General features: G+C 55.7%; 5 protein-coding genes across 5 annotated transcripts; 2 read left to right on the top strand and 3 right to left on the bottom strand.

Annotated features, from left to right (window-relative positions):
• Positions 1 to 1,777: 1,777 nt before the first annotated feature.
• Positions 1,778 to 6,118, top strand: SODALDRAFT_280091 (pyruvate carboxylase; the record flags this gene model as incomplete). The annotated part of the gene is made up of 9 exons (XM_028608215.1): positions 1,778 to 1,898; positions 2,031 to 2,055; positions 2,130 to 2,172; positions 2,311 to 2,348; positions 2,414 to 2,445; positions 2,554 to 2,673; positions 2,749 to 2,810; positions 2,900 to 5,944; positions 6,011 to 6,118. 9 exons carry the CDS (start codon positions 1,778 to 1,780, stop codon positions 6,116 to 6,118), a joined length of 3,594 nt encoding a protein of 1,197 aa, XP_028465009.1.
• Positions 6,119 to 6,227: 109 nt separating this feature from the next.
• SODALDRAFT_334284 (N-terminal nucleophile aminohydrolase) lies at positions 6,228 to 7,832 on the bottom strand. Its single transcript, XM_028612161.1, has 3 exons — positions 7,578 to 7,832; positions 7,232 to 7,456; positions 6,228 to 7,085 (listed from the first exon to the last, which is right to left on the bottom strand). Exons 1-3 carry the CDS (start codon positions 7,578 to 7,580, stop codon positions 6,435 to 6,437), a joined length of 879 nt encoding a protein of 292 aa, XP_028465008.1. The 5' UTR covers positions 7,581 to 7,832; the 3' UTR covers positions 6,228 to 6,434.
• A 1,854-nt stretch (positions 7,833 to 9,686) lies between these two features.
• SODALDRAFT_334283 (hypothetical protein) lies at positions 9,687 to 11,688 on the top strand. The gene is made up of 2 exons (XM_028612160.1): positions 9,687 to 10,103; positions 10,171 to 11,688. The coding sequence occupies exon 2, from the start codon at positions 10,174 to 10,176 to the stop codon at positions 11,230 to 11,232; it is 1,059 nt and encodes a 352-aa protein (XP_028465007.1). The 5' UTR covers positions 9,687 to 10,103; positions 10,171 to 10,173; the 3' UTR covers positions 11,233 to 11,688.
• Positions 11,599 to 14,001, bottom strand: SODALDRAFT_334281 (hypothetical protein). Its single transcript, XM_028612159.1, has 4 exons — positions 13,785 to 14,001; positions 13,527 to 13,695; positions 12,481 to 13,424; positions 11,599 to 12,370 (listed from the first exon to the last, which is right to left on the bottom strand). The coding sequence occupies exons 2-4, from the start codon at positions 13,597 to 13,599 to the stop codon at positions 12,041 to 12,043; spliced, it is 1,347 nt and encodes a 448-aa protein (XP_028465006.1). The 5' UTR covers positions 13,600 to 13,695; positions 13,785 to 14,001; the 3' UTR covers positions 11,599 to 12,040.
• Positions 14,002 to 15,503: 1,502 nt separating this feature from the next.
• Positions 15,504 to 19,247, bottom strand: SODALDRAFT_313206 (hypothetical protein). The gene is made up of 3 exons (XM_028609228.1): positions 18,130 to 19,247; positions 17,621 to 18,041; positions 15,504 to 17,537 (listed from the first exon to the last, which is right to left on the bottom strand). The coding sequence occupies exons 1-3, from the start codon at positions 19,154 to 19,156 to the stop codon at positions 15,788 to 15,790; spliced, it is 3,198 nt and encodes a 1,065-aa protein (XP_028465005.1). The 5' UTR covers positions 19,157 to 19,247; the 3' UTR covers positions 15,504 to 15,787.
• Between the last annotated feature and the right edge of the window lie 1,408 nt (positions 19,248 to 20,655).

The following is a 20,655-nucleotide window of genomic DNA, read 5'->3' as shown; positions in this document are numbered from 1 at the left end:
AGTTGTGACGGAGTGCCGACGGTAGCCTCTGAAGAAGTGTAAGACTTGTTCAACCAACATCTTTCCGAATTCCCATTCCCATCCACGGGATGAATCGACCGCCGGTGTCTTCAAGGATAAGTATAATTTATCGAAAGGAACATGCGCAATCGAACGAAACGCATGGCCATTAAGCATGAGCCAGTTGTAACTGATCTGATCTACCTACACCGAGGCTCAGAAGCATTATTCTGAAGCCCCAGATTCTATACGAAAGTAACTCTGTACGGAGGCGGCGAACAACCCGCGTGAACCCAGAATGGAGGTTAACCATGGGAAAGGGCCCCCGCGCCGTAACATGGGGATGTTAAGTAGAGTTGTACTACGTAGTACCTCTTCTCCCCTATAACGCTGTTTCTCATGCTGCATGCAGACATAGGGTGGTTCTAACATGCATCTTGTGGTCGCCCCAGGCTGTGTATCTTCCAGCTTCCAGCGGACACATGTGCTGTGCGGATATTTGCCGCGGCCTCCCAGGAAATATCCCCAAAATACTGACTAGGTACTCGAAGATGGATTCGTCGCATCGAGATCATCCTTGATGGGGTACAAGCACTGTGGCTCTGCCTTCGGCTTGGTAGATCTCCCAGATAAGAATCCAGAAATATATATGTACTCCGTACGAGAAGTTAGAAAACTAAAACAGGCAGGGTGGGGGTGGCTGCTAGGTGAACCACTATCCCTGTGCACACGGGCAGGTAGGGATACAGAACCTTTTAAGGTCCGCCAGCCAGGATCTCTGTTCCGGAAGTACCTTATACATACCTACCTTACCTTAGGTAGTACCAAGTTGAGTTGTGCCACTTGATCTGATCCATGGGTCTTAGACCGACGACAGCCTTCGTAGAGAACGTGGGCAGATATTTGGGCAGATTGAAGATTACAAAACCCTCCCTCGGTCCTCTGAGCCTCGAAGCAGTCTCATTTGTTTTCTGTTCTTTTGATTTTCCTTGCTGTTTAAATCAAACATTCGTTGTCGTGGGTGAACCTTTTTGCTTTGGCCTTTCACGACGACCTCAGACAGAGTACATCGCAACTTGGCATACGCAGGACATACCTCACAATTACACGTACAGAGTAAAGGTAAGGTAGTAGGTGTACCGGCATCCGTCCACCCTACCTTGTTAAATTTAGGTATACTTCGTATGTCCTGCTTTGTTCTTCCCTTACCCAACCGCGCCCTCACTCGAGTATTCATTCAAGTGGTCTGTCATACGGAGTTTTGAGTGCAATGCATGACCCAAGCTCGGGCCGAGCTAATACATAGCCCTGGGTTCTTCACGAGATCTCCCCCCTTTTTTTGGTCGGCAAATCGAGTCGAGGAACCCCACTACAGTACGTCGCACCGCCAAAAACATCATAGCTAATGGTACATATTAGACACACACCTCCGGTACAGGCTGCCACCGACCCCCCTTCCCCCGCCCTTGCTCCCACTATCACAGTTGATCAGCCTGCTCAAGGGCTAGCCGCGAACGCCCCCGCCCCCACCAGAAAGAAGCTGCGCACCGCACGCCGCACGCCGCCGCCGACACAAGACGTCTGTCTCTCTTGGTATCTTTTCCCAAGTCAAAAACCCTCCCCCTAAAAAAACGAGCTCTTCAAATTCTCTTCTTCCCCCCCCCCGCTGGCCACCATCTCGACAGTCCTCTCCCGAACTTCCCCCTCCTGCCAGCTTCCTCTCTCAGACCGTACTGCTCTCCGCCGCCTTCTGCCTCCTTCAACCTAGATCGCCATCATGGCCCAGTCACCGGTGACTTTCACCGATGTGTTCGAGGAGGAGGATGCCCCCAAGGAGGGCCAGAGCATTCACCACATTCGAGCCAATTCTAGCATCATGCAATTGAAGAAGCTTCTAGGTGCGTCACGTCCCTTGACCAGGCTTGCTCGCGCCTCTCCACGAGAGCTCCTGTCTTCTCTTCCTTTGTCATGATCTTTGGTGATCATGCTGGTAGTTCTCTTGCTAACATCGGTCTTCCTCTTGCAATCAGTCGCCAACCGTGGTGAAATCCGTGAGTATTCTCTCTACCTTGATGCTCTGTTATATTTTCTTCCTTGGCCCATATGGCATTGCTAATAACATGGCCCAGCTATTCGAGTATGTCTCGATCTTGCGCTTTGTGCTTCCTCGCTGTTTTCTTAGTGCTGGCTAAAGATACTCACATTTGTTTTTTTTAACAGATCTTCAGGACGGTAAGCAACTTTCCCGGCAAGCCTCGGATTGCGCACCCTCCCCCCTGGCGGCCCCGTTGCTGACTCATTTCACTCTAGGCTCACGAGCTTTCTCTACAAACCATTGCCGTTTTCAGGTGACGCCAACCGATACCCTATTCCGTGCGCATCTGGGCGCATTTTTGTACTAACTTCTTTGCAGTTATGAGGACCGTCTCAGCATGCACAGGCAAAGTAAGCCATCCTCTGTCACCCTCACCCTCTGAGCTCAAGATCTGAGCTCTCAATCTGCCATCCCATCCCCACATGCGATACACAAGCAGCTGACCAATGCGATTGCAGAGGCCGACGAAGCCTACGTCATCGGCAAAAGAGGCCAATACACCCCTGTCGGAGCTTATCTCGCTGGCGACGAGATCATCAAGATCGCCGTCGAGCATGGCGCTCAGATGATCCACCCTGGTGCGCAACGCCTTTGCTACACAATTTTTCTGCGAGCTATAAAGGGTCTCGGGATGGGCTGACCACATAATCCAGGCTACGGTTTCCTCTCCGAGAACGCCGAATTTGCTCGTAACGTCGAGAAGGCCGGACTCATCGTACGTATTCATACCCACGATACTCTTACTCTCGCCTCGCAGGGCTCCAATGCCTTGGTCTTGGAACTAACATTCCTCTCCTTCGAAAGTTTGTCGGCCCCTCCCCCGATGTCATTGACTCCCTTGGCGACAAAGTCTCAGCCAGAACGCTCGCCATCGCCGCCGGTGTCCCTGTTGTTCCCGGAACTGAAGGCGCAGTCGAAACCTTCGAGGCCGTGAAGAGCTTTACCGACGAATATGGCTTCCCCATCATTATCAAGGCTGCCTACGGCGGTGGTGGTCGTGGTATGCGAGTCGTCCGCGACCAGGAGAGCCTCAAGGAGTCATTCGAGCGGGCTACCTCCGAAGCCAAGTCCGCCTTCGGCAACGGTACCGTCTTCGTTGAGCGCTTCCTCGACAAGCCCAAGCACATCGAGGTGCAGCTTCTCGGTGACAACCACGGCAACATTGTGCACCTGTACGAGCGTGACTGCTCGGTCCAGCGCCGTCACCAGAAGGTGGTCGAGGTCGCCCCGGCCAAGGACCTCCCCCAGGAGACCCGCGATGCCATCCTTGCCGACGCCGTCAGGCTGGCCAAGTCTGTCAACTACCGCAACGCCGGTACGGCCGAGTTCCTCGTCGACCAGCAGAACCGCTACTACTTCATCGAAATCAACCCGCGCATCCAGGTCGAGCACACCATCACCGAGGAGATCACAGGCATCGACATCGTGGCTGCTCAGATCCAGATTGCCGCCGGCGCCACGCTGCAGCAGCTCGGTCTCACCCAGGACCGCATCTCTACCCGAGGCTTTGCCATCCAGTGCCGTATTACCACCGAAGACCCCTCCAAGGGCTTCCAGCCTGATACGGGCAAGATCGAGGTCTATCGCTCCGCCGGCGGTAACGGTGTCCGTCTAGATGGTGGCAACGGCTTTGCCGGTGCCGTCATCACTCCCCATTACGACTCCATGTTGGTCAAATGTACTTGCCAAGGCTCCACCTACGAGATTGCTAGGAGGAAGATGCTGCGAGCTTTGGTCGAATTCCGTATCCGTGGTGTCAAGACCAACATCCCTTTCCTTGCGTCATTGCTCACCCACCCCACCTTCATCGACGGCAACTGCTGGACCACCTTCATCGACGACACCCCGCAATTGTTCGACTTGGTCGGCAGCCAGAACCGTGCCCAGAAGCTGCTCGCCTACCTCGGCGATCTGGCCGTCAACGGCAGCAGCATCAAGGGACAGATGGGCGAGCCCAAGTTCAAGGGCGATATCATCCTGCCCGTGCTCAAGAACGACGACGGCAGCAAGGTCGACGTCTCCCAGCCCTGCCAGTCCGGGTGGAGGCAGATCATCCTGGAGCAAGGCCCCAAGGCTTTCGCCAAGGCAGTCCGCGAATACAAGGGCTGCTTGCTCATGGACACCACCTGGCGAGATGCTCACCAGTCGCTCCTGGCCACCCGTGTGCGGACGGTGGATCTCTTGAACATCGCCAAGGAGACCAGCCACGCCCTCCACAACCTTTACAGCTTGGAATGCTGGGGCGGCGCCACTTTCGACGTTGCCATGCGCTTCCTCTACGAAGACCCCTGGGAGAGGCTGCGACGCATGAGGAAGCTTGTGCCCAACGTCCCCTTCCAGATGCTCCTCCGGGGTGCCAACGGTGTGGCCTACGCTTCCCTCCCCGACAATGCCATCGACCAGTTTGTCGACCAGGCGAAGAAGAACGGCGTCGACATCTTCCGCATCTTCGATGCGCTGAACGACATCAACCAGCTCGAGGTCGGCATCAAGGCCGTGCACAAGGCCGGCGGTGTCGTCGAGGGTACCGTTTGCTACAGCGGTGACATGCTCAACCCCAAGAAGAAGTACAACCTCGAGTACTATCTCGACCTGGTCGACAAGCTTGTCGCCCTCGACATCCATGTCCTCGGCATCAAGGATATGGCTGGTGTCCTCAAGCCTCATGCTGCCACTCTCCTGATCGGCGCCATCCGCGAGAAGTACCCCGACCTTCCCATCCACGTCCACACCCACGACTCGGCCGGTACCGGTGTCGCGTCGATGGTTGCCTGCGCAAAGGCCGGTGCCGACGCCGTCGACGCCGCCACCGACAGCTTGTCGGGCATGACTTCGCAACCGAGCATCAACGCCATCATGGCTTCGCTCGAGGGCAGCGATCTGGACCCCGGTCTGAACCCCGCGCACGTTCGTGCCCTCGACACGTACTGGCAGCAGCTGCGTCTCCTGTACTCGCCCTTCGAGGCTCACCTCGCCGGCCCCGACCCCGAAGTGTACGAGCACGAAATCCCCGGTGGTCAGCTCACCAACATGATGTTCCAGGCCGCGCAGCTCGGCCTCGGAACCCAATGGACCGAGACCAAGAAGGCCTACGAGCAAGCCAACGAGCTCCTGGGCGATATCGTCAAGGTCACTCCTACTTCCAAGGTCGTCGGAGATCTTGCTCAGTTCATGGTCTCGAACAAGCTCACCCCCGAGGATGTGCAGAAGCGAGCGGGCGAACTCGACTTCCCCGGATCGGTGCTCGAGTTCCTGGAGGGCATGATGGGCCAGCCGTACGGCGGCTTCCCCGAGCCGCTCCGGACGAACGCTCTCCGCGGACGCCGCAAGCTCGACGCGCGGCCGGGTCTGTTCCTCGAGCCCGTCGACTTTGCCAAGGTCAAGCGCGAGCTGGCCAAGAAGTTCGGCGGCCCCGTCTCGGAGACGGACGTCGCCTCGTACGTCATGTACCCCAAGGTGTTCGAGGAGTACAAGAAGTTCGTGCAGAAGTACGGCGACCTGTCGGTCCTCCCGACCAAGTACTTCCTGTCCAGGTCGGAGATTGGCGAGGAGTTCCACGTCGAGCTGGAGAAGGGCAAGGTCCTCATCCTCAAGCTCCTGGCGGTGGGCCCGCTCAGCGAGAACACGGGCCAGAGGGAGGTGTTCTACGAGATGAACGGCGAGGTCCGCCAGGTGACGGTGGATGACCGCAAGGCGTCGGTGTCCAACCTGACGCGGCCCAAGGCCGACCCTCTTGACTCCAGCCAGGTCGGCGCGCCGATGGCCGGTGTGTTGGTTGAGCTTCGCGTCAAGGAGGGTGCAGATGTGAAGAAGGGCGACCCGCTCGCCGTTCTCAGCGCTATGAAGATGGTTTGTTCTCCCCTGACCCCTTTACGAGTGGTAAATCCGGTTCTAACTTGGGCTTTTCTTCTCTAGGAAATGGTCATCTCAGCGCCGCACAACGGCAAGGTGTCCGACATGCAAGTCAAGGAGGGCGACTCGGTGGATGGCTCCGACCTTGTGTGCAGGATTGTCAAGGCGTAGAGCTGTGGAGCACCGCGATAGACTTGTGTTTGCATACATTTAGCGGCAGATGTGGATGGATGTTGGGGCAGTTTGACGGAAACAGAACAAGTGGCGCGGCGGTATATAACATGTTGGGCGTGCAGTATCGGATTGAATTGGCTTGGTTGGATACAGTTGAAAGAGTCATTGCCTGCTTCTAGTTGTTCAATAAATGAGCTTACAGTTCCTGCATATGATTGCCAATGTGATGCGAGTTTTAAGGTCACGACGGTAACGAAACGACTCTGGCCTGGTGGATTTGTCTCCTGAATGGGAACATTCGCTAGGGAAGCCACTACTCCTCCATCTTCTCATCATCCTTCTTCCCCTCCTCTTCGTCATCGTCATCCAGGGCCTTCTTGGCTAACCGCTCCGCCTCCTCCCGGACGGCCCTAGGGACCTCCTCATGGCGGCCCTTGGTAGGACCATCGACATCGCTGATCCAGCTCATCTCGAGCTCAAACTCCTTGTCCTTGTTGTCGTCGTGGGCGACGTAGATGATGCGCGCGGCCTCCTTGACGCCCTGCTCGAGGGAGATGCCCTCGCCGGCGAGGTCGAGCTTCTCGAGCTCGGCCTTGGCGGCCTGGCGGCCCTTGCCGGTGGCGGCGCCGTAGTAGCCCCAGTAGAGGCCGGACGGTTCGATCATGTAGAGGCCGGGCCCGCCGTGGGTGAGGCCCTCCTTGACGCCGCCGGGGCCGACGGAGGGGCCGCGGCCGACCTCGCCGTCGACGGGGGAGGGTTGGGAGGGGTCGAAGCCGGCGACGATGGCGGTGATGCCGAAGGGGCGCACGGAGGAGTAGAGGGTGTAGGCTTGCAGGTAGCCGCCCATGCGGGAGGCGAGGTCGGCGGTGGGGATGGGGCTCTTCCAGGTGTCGCGCCAGGCGCGGGCCTCGTCGCGGGCGCGGTCGACGAAGTGTCTTCCGTCGGGGATCATGCCGGAGTAGACCTACGTTGATGGTTTTGCCCTGTGTTAGTTTGACGGAAAATATAAAATGCAAACGAGATGAAGAAGGCGCAGGTGGGACGGGGGACGGGGGACGGGGGGTGGGGATAGGATGGGATGGGTATGAATGAAGGTGGATGACGACGTACAGCACCGAGGTGACGGTCAATGGTGGCGATACGCTTGTTTGCACCGGGCCTCCAGAGCTTGGAGGCGATGACTTTCTCGACGGCAAGAACGACGCCGTCCTTGCAGCGGATTCCTATGGACGTGCCGCCGTTCTCCACTGCCTTGACGGCATATTCGACTTGGAAGTTGCGGCCGTCCGGGGAAAAGATGGAGTTGGACAGGTCGTAGCCTGTTCCTATCGAAGTCTGTCATGACAGGTGAGGAACCATGTCAGTAAATTGCATACCTAGGCACGCCGCTCTGGGCCCCGGGGAGTTGGGAAACGGGGAAGTGAAGGTCGTGGAGAGGGGGAGCTAGCTTGGTTACCATTTTGACGACGGCAGACGCCGGGGCCTGAACGGGGGGAGGATGTCGGGTGGTGGTGGTGAGCCGGGGTCAGATTAGGGTAGACGACTTTAAAGTGCTAGGCGTCTCAGTTATTTTGTGTTGTCAATAGTGGTGGGGAGAGGTGAAGCTGGTGACGAGGTTGTGAGGTTGCTTTCCGGTTGTCGTATGGCATGCGGGAGCTTCACTAGGCATCCCGACAGCTGCGTGTTGCTGGATGGATGGGAGCTGCAGGTCCACTTCTGGCGAGGCTGGACCTTGGCGGGCACCAATGTCGGGCGACGCCCTGCTATGTACTTTCGTATTTCTAGCCGTATAGGGAAGGATGGACAGCGCCGAAAGTCACTCGGATAATCGGCTATTTATCCGAATACAGCTAATATCATGGTGAATATGGGGCAAGGAATTGCCAGGATGAATTCACATTGGTGCCTTGGATTCCAGGCGTCACTTTGATTACGGACCACTAACCACAACAAGAGGTCTGGAAACAGTGCTGGACGCTGGACGTCTGGGGGAGGGAGCATGTGATGTGGCTTGACAAGCTTCCCCCGTCTCTTTGTGCCAGTGATATATGTCCTCCAGTCCTCCAGTCTTCTACAATCTCATCCCAAGGCATACAAGTTTAATCTAGGTTGGACTACGGGCGCATAACATGATGCCCAAGACTGCTTACTACTATTTGTCCGAGTTTAATAGTCACTCACTTCTCTGGTCGTCACAAGAAAATATTACAGTTTAAGAAGGTACTGTCCACTCATGGAGGGGTCAAAAGGCAGCAAGTGGTCAATCAGCAGGGCGATGCATGCATAACTAATAATTCCCGGGACTTTGAAGAGTCAAGACTCTTCCCCTTCATGCTCACAAGTTCACGTAATCATATATTTTTAGGAATAATTAATAAATTTCCGAATCCGCTGTTCGCAGCTCATGCGTCCGTCTGCGTACCCACTTCGTAGCCGCGAGGAGGGGGAAAGTGACAGAGGTGGAAAGGAGCGGTGAGACGTGAAGGTGAGGAATGAAGAAACGGGCCTGAACGTTTGAAACAACTTCCGCAAAGCAGGGAGGGGATCAAGTCACACGCTAATACGAACAGGTATCGTGTGTGTTAACGGTTCGACAGAGGATTAAAAGAAACTGGTTGATCGCCATATTCCACGTGTAGTAATGAGCCTTGGGAGACAAACAACGCAAACCCGCCGCCAGTCACATTTAGAACGCCCCTTTTTGTTCTGCCCCTCCTCCTCCCCCGCCATGACCATGACCAAGACCATAGAAACCTTCATCGGGGCCCGTCGCATCCCACCCACATGGGCGGCTCGTGATCGTCGTGTCATGGGTCTATTGGGCCATAGCTGGGCCTACCTGACATTCGTTTTTGTGAACTTGCTAATGACTGTATTCGATCGATAGGTATTCGTAGGAACGAACAAGAATTTGTGGCATGATGGTCCTGATATTAATAAATAATACTAATACTAATACTCATATAATACTTCATACGTCTCAAAATACGGTACCTACCATCGCTACCTTCCGTCCCTCACTGCTCTTTGTGCCTCGTCACCGTGACCTCCCAGGTACTACAACGTAAAGAACTTGATTGCTTCGTGTCCCGACAGTTCAGGAAGGGGAGGGGAACTAGACTAAGGTAGGGAAGTACTGCCCAAGGTCTAGGGTGGTAGCAGCCTGGGCAGGCATGCATGAGCGTTCATGTCGCCCCTGGACTACCTATCTAGGTAGGCACTAGGCATCTACCTTCTCCAAACCTCGTGCCCCTCCATCGTCATTCTTACTTTGTATATTTTGTCCAGTTCCCCCCCTCCCCTTTTTCCCTCGTCTGCCCATGACGACAACATCACGATAAACACAATCGCAACGACTTTGCTCCATTTGCTTTGCGGAATACACAAGAACACACAAGTACACCGCATCCTGCAACGGGCATCCATCAGGATCACCCTTATCCTCCCCCCACTTCTCCTTTCCCACGGACATTCTCCCTCGTCGTCTCTGGAATTGTTCTTTCACCTCGAATATTTCTGTGGCTTATCGTGATCCGACTTTGCTTCGCTCTTACTTCCCTGCTTTGCAGCCGTACTCTGCCGTCCCGCGAGTTCTTTGGCCCCTCAGTCTTGTCCCATATTCTTGTCTCTACCCATCGCGACTCGACCGAAGCTCTCAAGTCTTCTTAACTGCAACGACGCAAAAGTACATAGCATACCCAATATAACTCGAATTGCTGTACCGTGCTGTCTTCTGACCATCGCTTCTCGCCTCGAACGAATACCAGATCTCTCCCTTTGCCTTGCTGTTTCGGCACTTCGTCCTCCCCGCCAAAGACCACGACATCGGCTCAGACTTGGTTTTGGGTGTATATATCATACTTTGAGTACGCTTTACAAAGTTCTGTCGGCACTGTTCGCTCTCCGTCGAGAAGAAGCGAAAGTCTTACTATTTTCTCGTCTTGTCCGCATCGCTCGACTAGCACCTCCCATCACGAACGAGGTAACAGGCGTCTTCGCATCTCCAACCAGGCGGGGTATCATCTCCTGCTAACACAATATATGGGCAGAAAATGGTTACTTGTCGGCCTAATATGCAGGTCCACGACGATCTCGCTGCTCTCTTCTCCCGTAACCTGACCTTCCGTCCTGAGCTTCAGAGCCAGGCCCTGGTAGGAACACAGGTACAGGCACCAGAACAACCCAGCACTGCCGTTGAGGAGAATCCGATGATAGACAGTCTCAGGGAATCCCCTACGCAGGCCACCTCCACACTCCCCAACTCGAACCCGGAACCCAAGCCCATCACCTACTCCATTTCCCAACACTACACGCATTCCGCCCACCTCCATCGGCCGGCAGTATCCCAGGTTCGACAGGAAGAGCAGTCGGCTGCGACTCAGGACGTCCACCAGCAACAACGGCGTTCGTCCGAGCCGCCCCAGACCGAGCAGCTTACCGCCGAATTCGTCCTCTCCCAGAACGGCGTCGATCCCACCGTCCTGTCCCGCTCCCAGCACCAGCTCTTCCGCATATCTGATCCCGATCAACAGGCTCGGCTCGTCGAGCTGTGGCGCGTAGCACCACCCACTAGCTCCCAAGATAACCCCTCCTTGGCCTGGACTACCACCACCTACGAGCAAGAGGAGCGCTGGGCGAAGCTCCGCTATGACCGTTCCCTCGAGGCAGAGAGAGCGAGGCAGAATGGCAACTTCGCCATGAGCCTCGACGGCACTCCCGTACAAATCGAAGACGGCCGCTGGCTAGCCTCCTCGAACAACGTCGAGCCCTACATGATGTCGGGCTACGAGGAGCTGATGCGCCGCGAACAGGAGCGCGAGCAACGCCGGCAACGCCAACAGGCCGAGGGTCGTAGCCCGAAGAACGTCTACTCCCACTTTGGTACCGCCGTCGGCAGTAACAACAGTCAAGCCTATTCCCGCGCCACCGATCCCGTCTACAGGGGCTCTGCCGGCGACTGGCCCGTACAGCAGCAGCAGCAGCAGCAGCAGATGCAGCAGCAGATGCAGATGCAGATGTACACAGATCATCCGTACGGTCAGTACGACGTGTTCCAGCAGCAGCAGTTTGGGGGGCCCGCTGGCAACATGGAAGCCATGGAAATCATGTAGGAGAGACGGGTCCGAGGGGAATTTGCAGGGATGAACAGCACCTCCACCCGGTACGGACGGACATCTGTAGCTGGCAAGCTGGCTGCCTCCTTTCATTTCTTCACTTTTACCTGGAGTGGAGGCATGAAACGCAATGGCAATTGACACACGGGCAAAGCTGCAGAAGGGGAAAAGGAGCAGAGTGGTATACTTATCAAACCCCGAAACCCCGGCGCTACGCTGTGACAGTGATGGGGGGGGTTCAGGGGTTCAGGGCGAGCGCAGAAGCATCGTTCCACAGATGGCGGTACTCATCCGTCTCTTGATACCACCGATCAAGCTCTTCCTATCGCCCCCCCCAAGCATTCTCGCATAGTGCTCATGTGCTCTCGTTGTACACTCACGAAGTAATCTCAAAGTAGTCTCACATCATATCTACGCCGCCGGTGAGCCGAGGGGAAAACGAGCAAATCTGGTAGCATCTCTAAATATGATTCTTTTATGTACTTTTCTCTACTGTTCTCTCCTCTCCTTTGGCCACCACCAGTGCCTTCGGTAGTTCGTCCGCGGTTGTCTAGTTCGTTTCGCTTCGCTTCGTTTCATTCCATTTCTTTATCCCGTTTATTGCCAACTTTCCAACATATGCCAAGAACATGACCAGAAGCGACAGGTCAAGCCGGCCCAAGAGCGTATACGGAGAGACGCACCAAGAGAAGGAAAGGGAGGAAGGGAAAAAAAAGAAAGAAAAAAAGGAAGGAAAAAAAAGAACAAACCAAGAAACCAAACGAAGCAACATCCGTGACGATCACCGAACCCATCCTCCACCGTTTCACCGCTTCTTGTTGCCCTTGCGCTTGTTGGCCCTGCCGCCGGTCTGGGCACCCGACGTCTTGGCCTTGCGGAGCGAGTCGGTCGACTTGTCCAGCACCTCAAAGTCGTCGCTCGTCGAGCCGGTGCTTCCGGAGGGGGTGTGCTGGACTTGGTCGTTGTCCGAGTCGACTTCGGCGGTGTCGTCCTGGTCCTGGTCCTGGTCCTGGTCGTGGTCCTCTCCGGTGGGGTTGTTGGTGCCGAGGAAGCGGCCGATGGTGGAGCGCATGAGCCAGAGGGGGAGGCGGACGACGGCGGTGTCGCTGAAGGTGGGGGGTTTGAGCTCGGAGGGCTGGTTATGAGATGGTTAGTTTCTTTCTTTTTCCCTTTGTCTTCTTCTTTTTGGGGGTCTTTTTTTCCTTTTTCTTTCTTTCTTTTCACGACCCCGCTTGATCAACTTACATCCAGGAGGAACTGCTGCAGATTGCCATCTTCGTCTTCCTCTTCAAGGTAAACCTCCCCGAGCGAGTCGACAATCAGGACCTTTCCGTTCTCGGCAATGACACGCTTGCGAGCACCTGTCGGGGCACCCTGGGGAACGTCGCGGGGGGTAGCGGTGCCGCTAGCAGAAGCGCTGCCGCCACCACCGCCACCACCACCACCGCTGGCGCTCTTCCCCTTGGGCTTGCTCTTCTCCTTACGGGCGGCGCGTTCCTCGAAGCGGCGTTGGCGGCGGTTGACAGCCTGCGCGGGGGGCGCGGCATCCTCCTCTTGCGACGGCGAGGGCGCGGCGGCAGGGGCGGCGGCAGGGGCGGGAGGCTGGGCGTAGTCGATGCCGGGGATGCTGAGGTTGTCGCCCCAGGCGGAGGCGCGGGCGAACTTGATGTAGCGCTCGACAAAGTCGCGCTGGCGGCGGTGGCCGAGCCAGAGGGCGATCCAGTGCATGGCGCCGCCGGCGGTGAGGAAGAGGCCGGCGAGGACGGTGCCGAGGCCGGGGCGGTAGCGCTGGTAGTAGTAGTTGGTGCCCTTCCAGGTGGGGAAGCCGTTCTTGAGGAAGTGGTCGTAGCGGTCGCGCTCGGGCCCGCTGAGGATGTTGCGCACGAGGCCGAGGCGGGCCTGGCGCTCCGAGGCGACCTTGATGGCGGCGTTGATCTCGCGCTGGGTGGGCGGCTTGTCGACGTTGACGCCCGATGCCATCTGCTTGCCGTCCTTCCGGGCCTGGGCGCGCTCGGCCTTGAGGAGCTGCGCGACCTTGTCGGGGTGCAGGGCGCGGGTGATCTTGCGGTAGGCCTTTGTGATTTCGTCGATGGAGGCGCCGGGCTTGACGCCGAGGAGTTCGTAGAAGGTGGTCTCCGGGTTGGCCTCGTGGGCCTGGATTTCGGCTCGAATGCGGAAGATCTCGCGGTCTGGGGAGGGGGAAGCAACTTGTCAGCGTTTCCTGTTTGGTGAGAGAGAAGATGGGGGAAACATGGCAAGAGCTTGATGCTATTCCAGGGGAGTTATCATACCTTCCTTGCTCCAAGCGGCCGCAAAGGCCGTGAGCAGGCCAAGGAGGCCAATAATCAGTTGATGGGCCTTCATGTTTGCATGGCACGTCTAGGGATATGTCTGCTGCGAAAAGGACGAGAGGCCGAGCACTCGAAGAAGAGAAGATTTCGAACGGAAAGAAAGATTTGACTAGAGAGACGAAGAGCGAAGAGCGCAGAGCGCATGCGGGAATTAGCAATTCATTGTCGCATTATCCGTGGCTTCAAGGAGGATCATACCGGAAGATCAAGGGTTTTCCGCCTGCCCTTTAAGAATCGGACTTGAAGGCGTGCGTGCGTCTCCTGCACGGCGGAAAGTGAGCTAGGCCGAACACGCCAGGTGGTATCTCGGCTCTCTTTCTCACGTTAATAGGGTAACAGAGAGAAGTGAAGATGGTAAGATGGGGAAGGGTAACATCTCTCTCTTTTTTTTTATTTTTTTTAAACCCTTCTTTTGGATGCGACGCTACCCAAGATACCTTATGCTGCTTGTTGGCCACCTTGTCCCTAATTCCCATGTCTTTGGTACAAAGGTACTTCCCACCATTCAAGCTGCCTAATCCGAATGTTACTAATCAGAAAATATCCGAGTGGAGTCACCTCCAGGGCTTATGTAATCGTCGCTTCTACACGTGTACGTCTCCAAGTCCTGACTGGCATCAACATCACCAGACGACGTCCATCACACCATTTATTAAGGGGCACCCAATTCCTGTCGTATACAATACAATAAAGCTGTGTGAAAGCCTGTGAAAGCCCGGCTGGGGTTCTTGACGTCGGAGGATACTCTGTAGATAGATAGGATCTACACAGATATACATCCCCTTCGACATGGTGAAAGCAAGCTCATTCAGACCTCGATCTTACCCCTGAACCAAAAAGAAGAGGCCAACATTTACGACAGTTCAGATCTGCCCTTCCCATTCAACTGCATTGCATTAATGTCGGGTTTCTGTACATACTCCTGACAGATTGAACACGCCTATTTCCAGCTTCTTCCAAGTCCTTCTGATGTTGACGGACGACTGCCACGAAACCAACCATCCGACCGATCAGCCCCTGACCCCTGAATTCGTTCTTGACCAGCTGATGCCCATTTCCAAGTCCAGTTCCAGGCCATGAACTAGACGATCTGTTCTTAAAATAAATCTCATGATCTCTTCCTGTGTCATCTTTTTCCCTTTATCGTCATCGATCTTGGCCCCCCCCCGCGTTATACCCCTAGTTGTCGACAGGTCACATCTCATCGTCGCAACCTAATCCGACGTCGAACTTCGAGGAAGCCATCGCCAAAAACAACCGCATTGTTCAGATAGATGGAGCAACAGAACCGAAGGGCCGTGATGAATATAAAACCTCATGGACAGCCGTCTTCTGGATGGGAGGTGCATCACACAGCAATTCCACACCAGCAATCATCACAAGCGTCATATATATACTTTTACGGCACTTCCTCCCTCAACCAATATGCCTCCCACGACAATGCAAGAAGCAGCCGTGCAGTTCATCCAGCGCCGTCGCCGTCAGCCGCGCTGGAACCCCGACATTCGTCGTATGAACCGCCGCCGCCGCACCCGTTACCGTGTGCAGATCCACGAGAGCGAGAAGCGCGGCACCAAGAAGCCTGGCACCAAGAAGCTTGGCAAGAAGAAGTGAGGCCCACACGAAGCGCCGTTGCAAAAGGTAAGGGCCTATTTACCCAGGAAGTACGATATCATCATCGGTAGCTAAGAAAGAGAAGCAGCGCCAAAGAAGAGAGGAAAACGGACGACACAGTGGCCTGGCTATCATGGCAAGCCAGAAGATCCCGCAAGGGGACGAGTTGGACAACATATCGACACACGGGCTTAGACTCCCATACCTTTTCATTTGTTTACAACATTCATTATTGGGCGTTCGAATGTGGAATTAGGGACGTTAGAAAAGGGGATAGGCGTCCTTGAAGCACTGGACTTGAACGGGTAGATACCAAGTTGCAAGGAAGGCAGTGAACGGGCCATTGAATACACCATTTCATCTCCGAGAATCGACGGTCTAAGCCCCAAACACCATGCTAACTGACATGCCAGAGCAGATAATGAAGCAGTATAGGGCCATGTCCCGTACTTTTCCCCAGCTTGCCCTGACACAAATGAAGAACAGCTGATGTACATGGACGTGAGACGCCCATCTTCCCCCAGTTTGGCATTGACTCTTGTAATTCTAGCATCCGAAAAGTAAACCCCCCATCTGAGACGCTACGCTCACGAGCCTTTACCCTCCCGTGTCGACTCGTAGTTATCCCGCCACTGCTTCCAGTCCATGTACATATCCACTTCATCCCCCTGATTCTTCCTCTTCTTCGCCTTCTTGCCCTTCTTCTTCTTCTTCGCCCCGTCCTCAGGCTTCCGCTCCAGCTTCACAAACTCCGCCTCGACAGCCGCCCGGCTCGGCCCATCAGCAACATACAGATACAGCGTCGACGCCACAATCAAGCTCGCCGCCGCCGCCGCCTTGGCATGGTCGACCATCTCGCCAGCCTCCGCCTCGGCATGCACGTCCCTCAGCAGCCGCAGCGTCTTCTCCGGGTCGACGACGACGACGCCGACGCCGACGCCCGCGGGTCTCAGCAAGCCGCCCCCCTTTTCCTTGTTCGCCTCCTGCCTCGCCTTGCGCAGCCGCTTCTGGTACTCCTTGACCACCTCGAACGCGCGGTCCGCCAGGGACTTGACCGTGGTGGTCCGCATCAGCCGCAGGAGCGGCAGCAGCACGGCGAGCGCGGCGGGGTTCCCGGCCTCGGCGCGGATGTACGTCTCCAGCAGGGCCAGGACGCGGCGCTTGAAGTTGACCACCGACTCCTTGGCCGCCTTGCGCTCCTTCTTCTTGCTCGGGCTGTGCTTGATCCGCTGCTGGAAGACGGCCGCGAGCTTGTCGTCCAGTGCGAGCATCTCGGAATCCGTCATGTCGGCGTCCGAGTCGGAGGACGCGGCGTCCTTGTCCTTGTCGAGCCGGTGGCTCCCGAGGATCTTGCCCAGCGCGTCGTCGATGGCCTCGAGGTTCTTGGCTTCCTCGGAGCTCTCTTTTTCGCCTTCTTCTTCGTCTTCGTCTTCGTCTGCGTCTTCCCCTTCTTCATCCGGTTCGGACTCGGAATCGGGACTGGCGTCGCCGCTGTCTGGGTCGGCCGCTTCCGCACCGTTCAGCGTGACAAACTCCACGTCCGAATCAATTTCCACGTCGGAATCGAGTTGGACCTCCTCGACGTCGTCGTCGTCGTCTTCGTCGCTGTCCTCCTCGATATCCTCCGGGTCTACGTCGTCGGATTCGATGTTGAATAGAGCCTGTCGACCTTTGGAGTTCTCATCGGCCGAGAGGACGTCCAGGAGAAGCTCGAGCGCCGCCGCCGAAATGCGTCCGGCGAAAGACCCGAATACTTGCTGCGAAATCTGCCGAAGGAGGATGGAATCCTGGGACACCATGGAGAGAAGAATCTCCACGAGGAACTCGGCAGCACCTTCCTGGTCTTTCCTTAACCTGGAGTGGCACTCTTCCAGATCGCCCAGCAACTGGAACGCGTCGGGTTCCGCATTGTAGATTTGGAAAATGGCCATGGTGTAGAGGAGAGACAACCCACGGGCAGTGTTGCCCTCCCCCGAGCCAGCTTCGTTAGGTTCTTGCGATGCCTCGTGCATCAGAGACTTCAACTTCCTTCGCGCATCGCCCACCGCCTTCTTGAGTTTTGCGTCCATTGGGATGTACTCCGGACTGATGTTCTCGATGGCTGTGCATAGGTGTGTCGAATCCTCGTTCTTCCGAGAAAAGTTCGCAAAGGTAGATTGAAGACGGTTGCGGCTGAGCTCCTTGACGAAATCAGCGGCGTTCGACGGCACCCAGACGGGCGGCGCGTAGGCAAGAGCGGTTAGCTCCTTCAAAGCGGCCTCGGGCGCCGCATTGGCCAGCTTGAAGAGGTACTCGACATAGACCCGGAGGTCGAGCTTCACTTTATCGAGGTCCTTCCTAGAGACCATGTCAGAAAGAAGAAGAAAGAAAGAAAGAGACCGCACGAGAGTCTCTCGGCACGTAGCAGGGAGAATTCTCACCCAGTTGTGCAAGTCTTCATGGCAGGCGCACTCAGCACACCAACCGTGTCTTCACCAGCCTCCGGCTTCACGCGCTGCACGATGTTCTCGACAGTCTTCGTCCCGGTCCTCACGTCAAAGCTGAAAACGCCATTACCCGTGATCAGATTCTCTAGTATGGGAGTCGCCACATCCTGGTCGATCAGGGCGGCCTGTTCCACATGGGACAAGGTTTTCCGAGCAGCGCGATGTAGGTAGCGGTCTTCATGCGCAGCCTGGTTCATGAGGCAAGCCATGAGATTCTTGCTGAAAATGACCGGTAGAAAGGATTCCAGGGGGCACTGGTCAGATGCTTGCCCGACCAGCTCTGTTAGCGTTTTCTGGAAGACGAGGAACCCACGCAGCTTCTGGCCATCAGTGGCCGTCTTCGTGAACAGGTTGTCTGTATTCAACCGAACCAGTTAGCCATGTGCACAAAAATCAAGAGGTAGAAGATTGTAGGGTCCAGAGACTGGACTGAATTTCCGTACCATCCACGCATCGCCTCCAAAAAACGGTAAACTCTTCCAAGGAAGCCTCTCCCTTGCTCAGAATATGCTTCAGGAGAATATCCCACACAAAATGTAGCTGATGCGACCAATTCGGTTGCTTCTTCTTCTTCTTATTATTCTTTCCCTTCGTAGAGGTCTCCTCTTCGCCAGAGGCATCCGGATCCGTGCTCTCCTTGAGAATGACGGGGAGGCTCGGAAGCACCCTGGCGTCCAAGGGGTTGCCGATGGTTTTACGGCCTTCCGGGTAGGCGTTGAGGGCAGCCAGAGAAATGGCCACACCTTCGGGCGACTTTGTCCACTTTTCGGCTCTGACGATATCCAGGGTGGTAAGCGTAAGGTCGAGCCCCAGCTCGGGAAGGGCTTCCGTGACGACCCAGCCGCACTGAGGCCGAAGCCAGACCTTCTTGTCGGCGAGCTTGAACAAGAGGGACAGTATGGTCCGCCACATGGCCTCGTTCCCCCGGAGGATGCCAGCGCGGGCAAAGCACTCGAGCCCGAAGAGCTGACCAAAGTAGAAATCCCTCTCTTCCTGGCCCGTCATGTTGCCCGTCGGCCGGGTCCGCTGCTGGAGGATCTCGAGGACCTTGTCCAGCGTCAGGCCGGGGTATTTCGACCGGCTCAGGGCATTGTCCCCGAAGAGCTGGCGCAGCACCTCGGCGATGACGAGGCTGTAGCCCAGACGGGAGGCGGCGCGCCCGCTGGCGAGGCCGCGGAACAGGCGCCAGTCGAGGTGTCTCTCGAGGACGGGCTCGGGCACGCCGTCGCCGTCGAAGAGGCTCGAGATGACGGCTTCGGCGGCGAGGACGCGGGTTTCGAAGTCTTCGCTCCCCAGGAGCTCGTACAGTTTGGCCTCGCGGATGCGATCGGGGCCGGTCGACTTCTCCACGAAGAGCTTCTTCTCGGCGTGCTTGGTGATGTCGTCCGTCTTCGGTTTCTTGTTGGCGCGTTCGGCTTTGAGGGCTTCCCTCTCGGCACGCTTTCTTTTTGCGGTAGCTGTTCTCGTCATACTTTCGAAGGCTGCTACAAAAACATAAACTTGGCCAGTATAACGTCCCTTTTCAGTTCGGTTTTCCCAGTCAGTCTTTGCAAGCGTCCCCTCGTTGATTTTTGTGGAAGGACATGGGTTCTGCCGTTTGTTACCGCTCAGTTTGTTTGATTCTTTTTTTCCCCAATTGGAAGGAGGGCTATGGTCGCTAATTGGCTGGTCCCTTGTATGGTTCCACTTTTACCCGTGTTTTACTCGGTTGTTGACCCGCTGACTACAGATGATGAAGGACAGCGTCGGTCCAGGTCTCACCTCACCCCAAACTTGAGAGGAACTACGTGTACACCGATGGACTTCATCTCGGGGCAACAAACTAAGGTACCTAAGGTAGTCATACTCATTTACGCTCCACTCACGTACCTTAAGGTACTCGTCTTAATAAATGCGCTACCGCAATCGAATTCCGAATCCTCGCTCTTTTCCCAAACCCATCGCCTGCTGCGCCGTTTTCACATATATGACTGTGGCTTCCACAATTCCATGCGGCCATGAAGTCTAAAAGATGCCGTCCGACTTGGAGGCAGATTTGGGAGTAATCTTACCTGAATTGACTCTAGTTTTCACGAATATTTCCCCCTACGTCGCGAACAAGGAAAGGAAACCATCTCCGGGGTGTATGTCTTACCAGGGGCAATACTAACCGCAATTCCAACATTCCGAAGCTACCGTCTCAGTTCCCTAGGTGCTTGACATTCTTTGCACTTCTGTACTTTATACTACAACAACACCACGGGATCGTCGTGTCTGACATTAGACTCGGCCGACGTTGTACGTTGAGTTTCTTCGGCTCTGATCTCAGCTATATCTCGGTTTCCCGAGGGTGATGACGCTTCAGCATCGAAGTAACTTCCATTTTTGTGGTCCCTTAAAGCCGGATAGACCTCTGACTGCTTCCGGGACAGCCCCTTATTCAAACTCAGCTGGCTCCTGTGCTCGCCTGCCCATGTTGCTAGTTCTCAAATTTGAATCAAAGACACATCGCAACGGCGACCCGCCGGTCACAGTTTTAGGACTGATATTAATTACCCTCTGAAGCAGGGCTCATGTATTGGCAGAAGATAGCTGCGTTTTCCAAATCAACTTGACCTAGGTGGTTCCAGGAGGTGATCAGAGGATATAAAGAGCTAGGTACAGGTATTCGCTCCAAGCAAAGTGTCTTAAGTCCCCAGTCATATCGTGGACGGTTCTTTCGGCATGCTGGGATGGTAGGGACGGTATAAGCCATCTGAGAGGGTAAGGACTGGCGGCGTACGGAATTACAGAATTGTCCTCCAGGAACAGCCTACTGATCGCATCTGGAAAGAAATGAGAATATTCTTAAAGGGACCGTGCAGACAGAAAGACAGGCTAGATTTAAACAACACCTGAGCATGCACTTTAATCTTCTGTTGCGTGCCAGGAGCATTCAGCCCACTACCGAACATCCACCCGAACATCCACTTGACGCTGGACGGGGAAGT

Source organism: Sodiomyces alkalinus (genome assembly GCF_003711515.1).
Source record: "Sodiomyces alkalinus F11 unplaced genomic scaffold SODALscaffold_7, whole genome shotgun sequence".
Lineage (NCBI taxonomy): Eukaryota > Fungi > Ascomycota > Sordariomycetes > Glomerellales > Plectosphaerellaceae > Sodiomyces > Sodiomyces alkalinus.
Note: the sequence above shows the minus strand (reverse complement) of the source record. Positions and strands in the feature narration are given on the sequence as shown.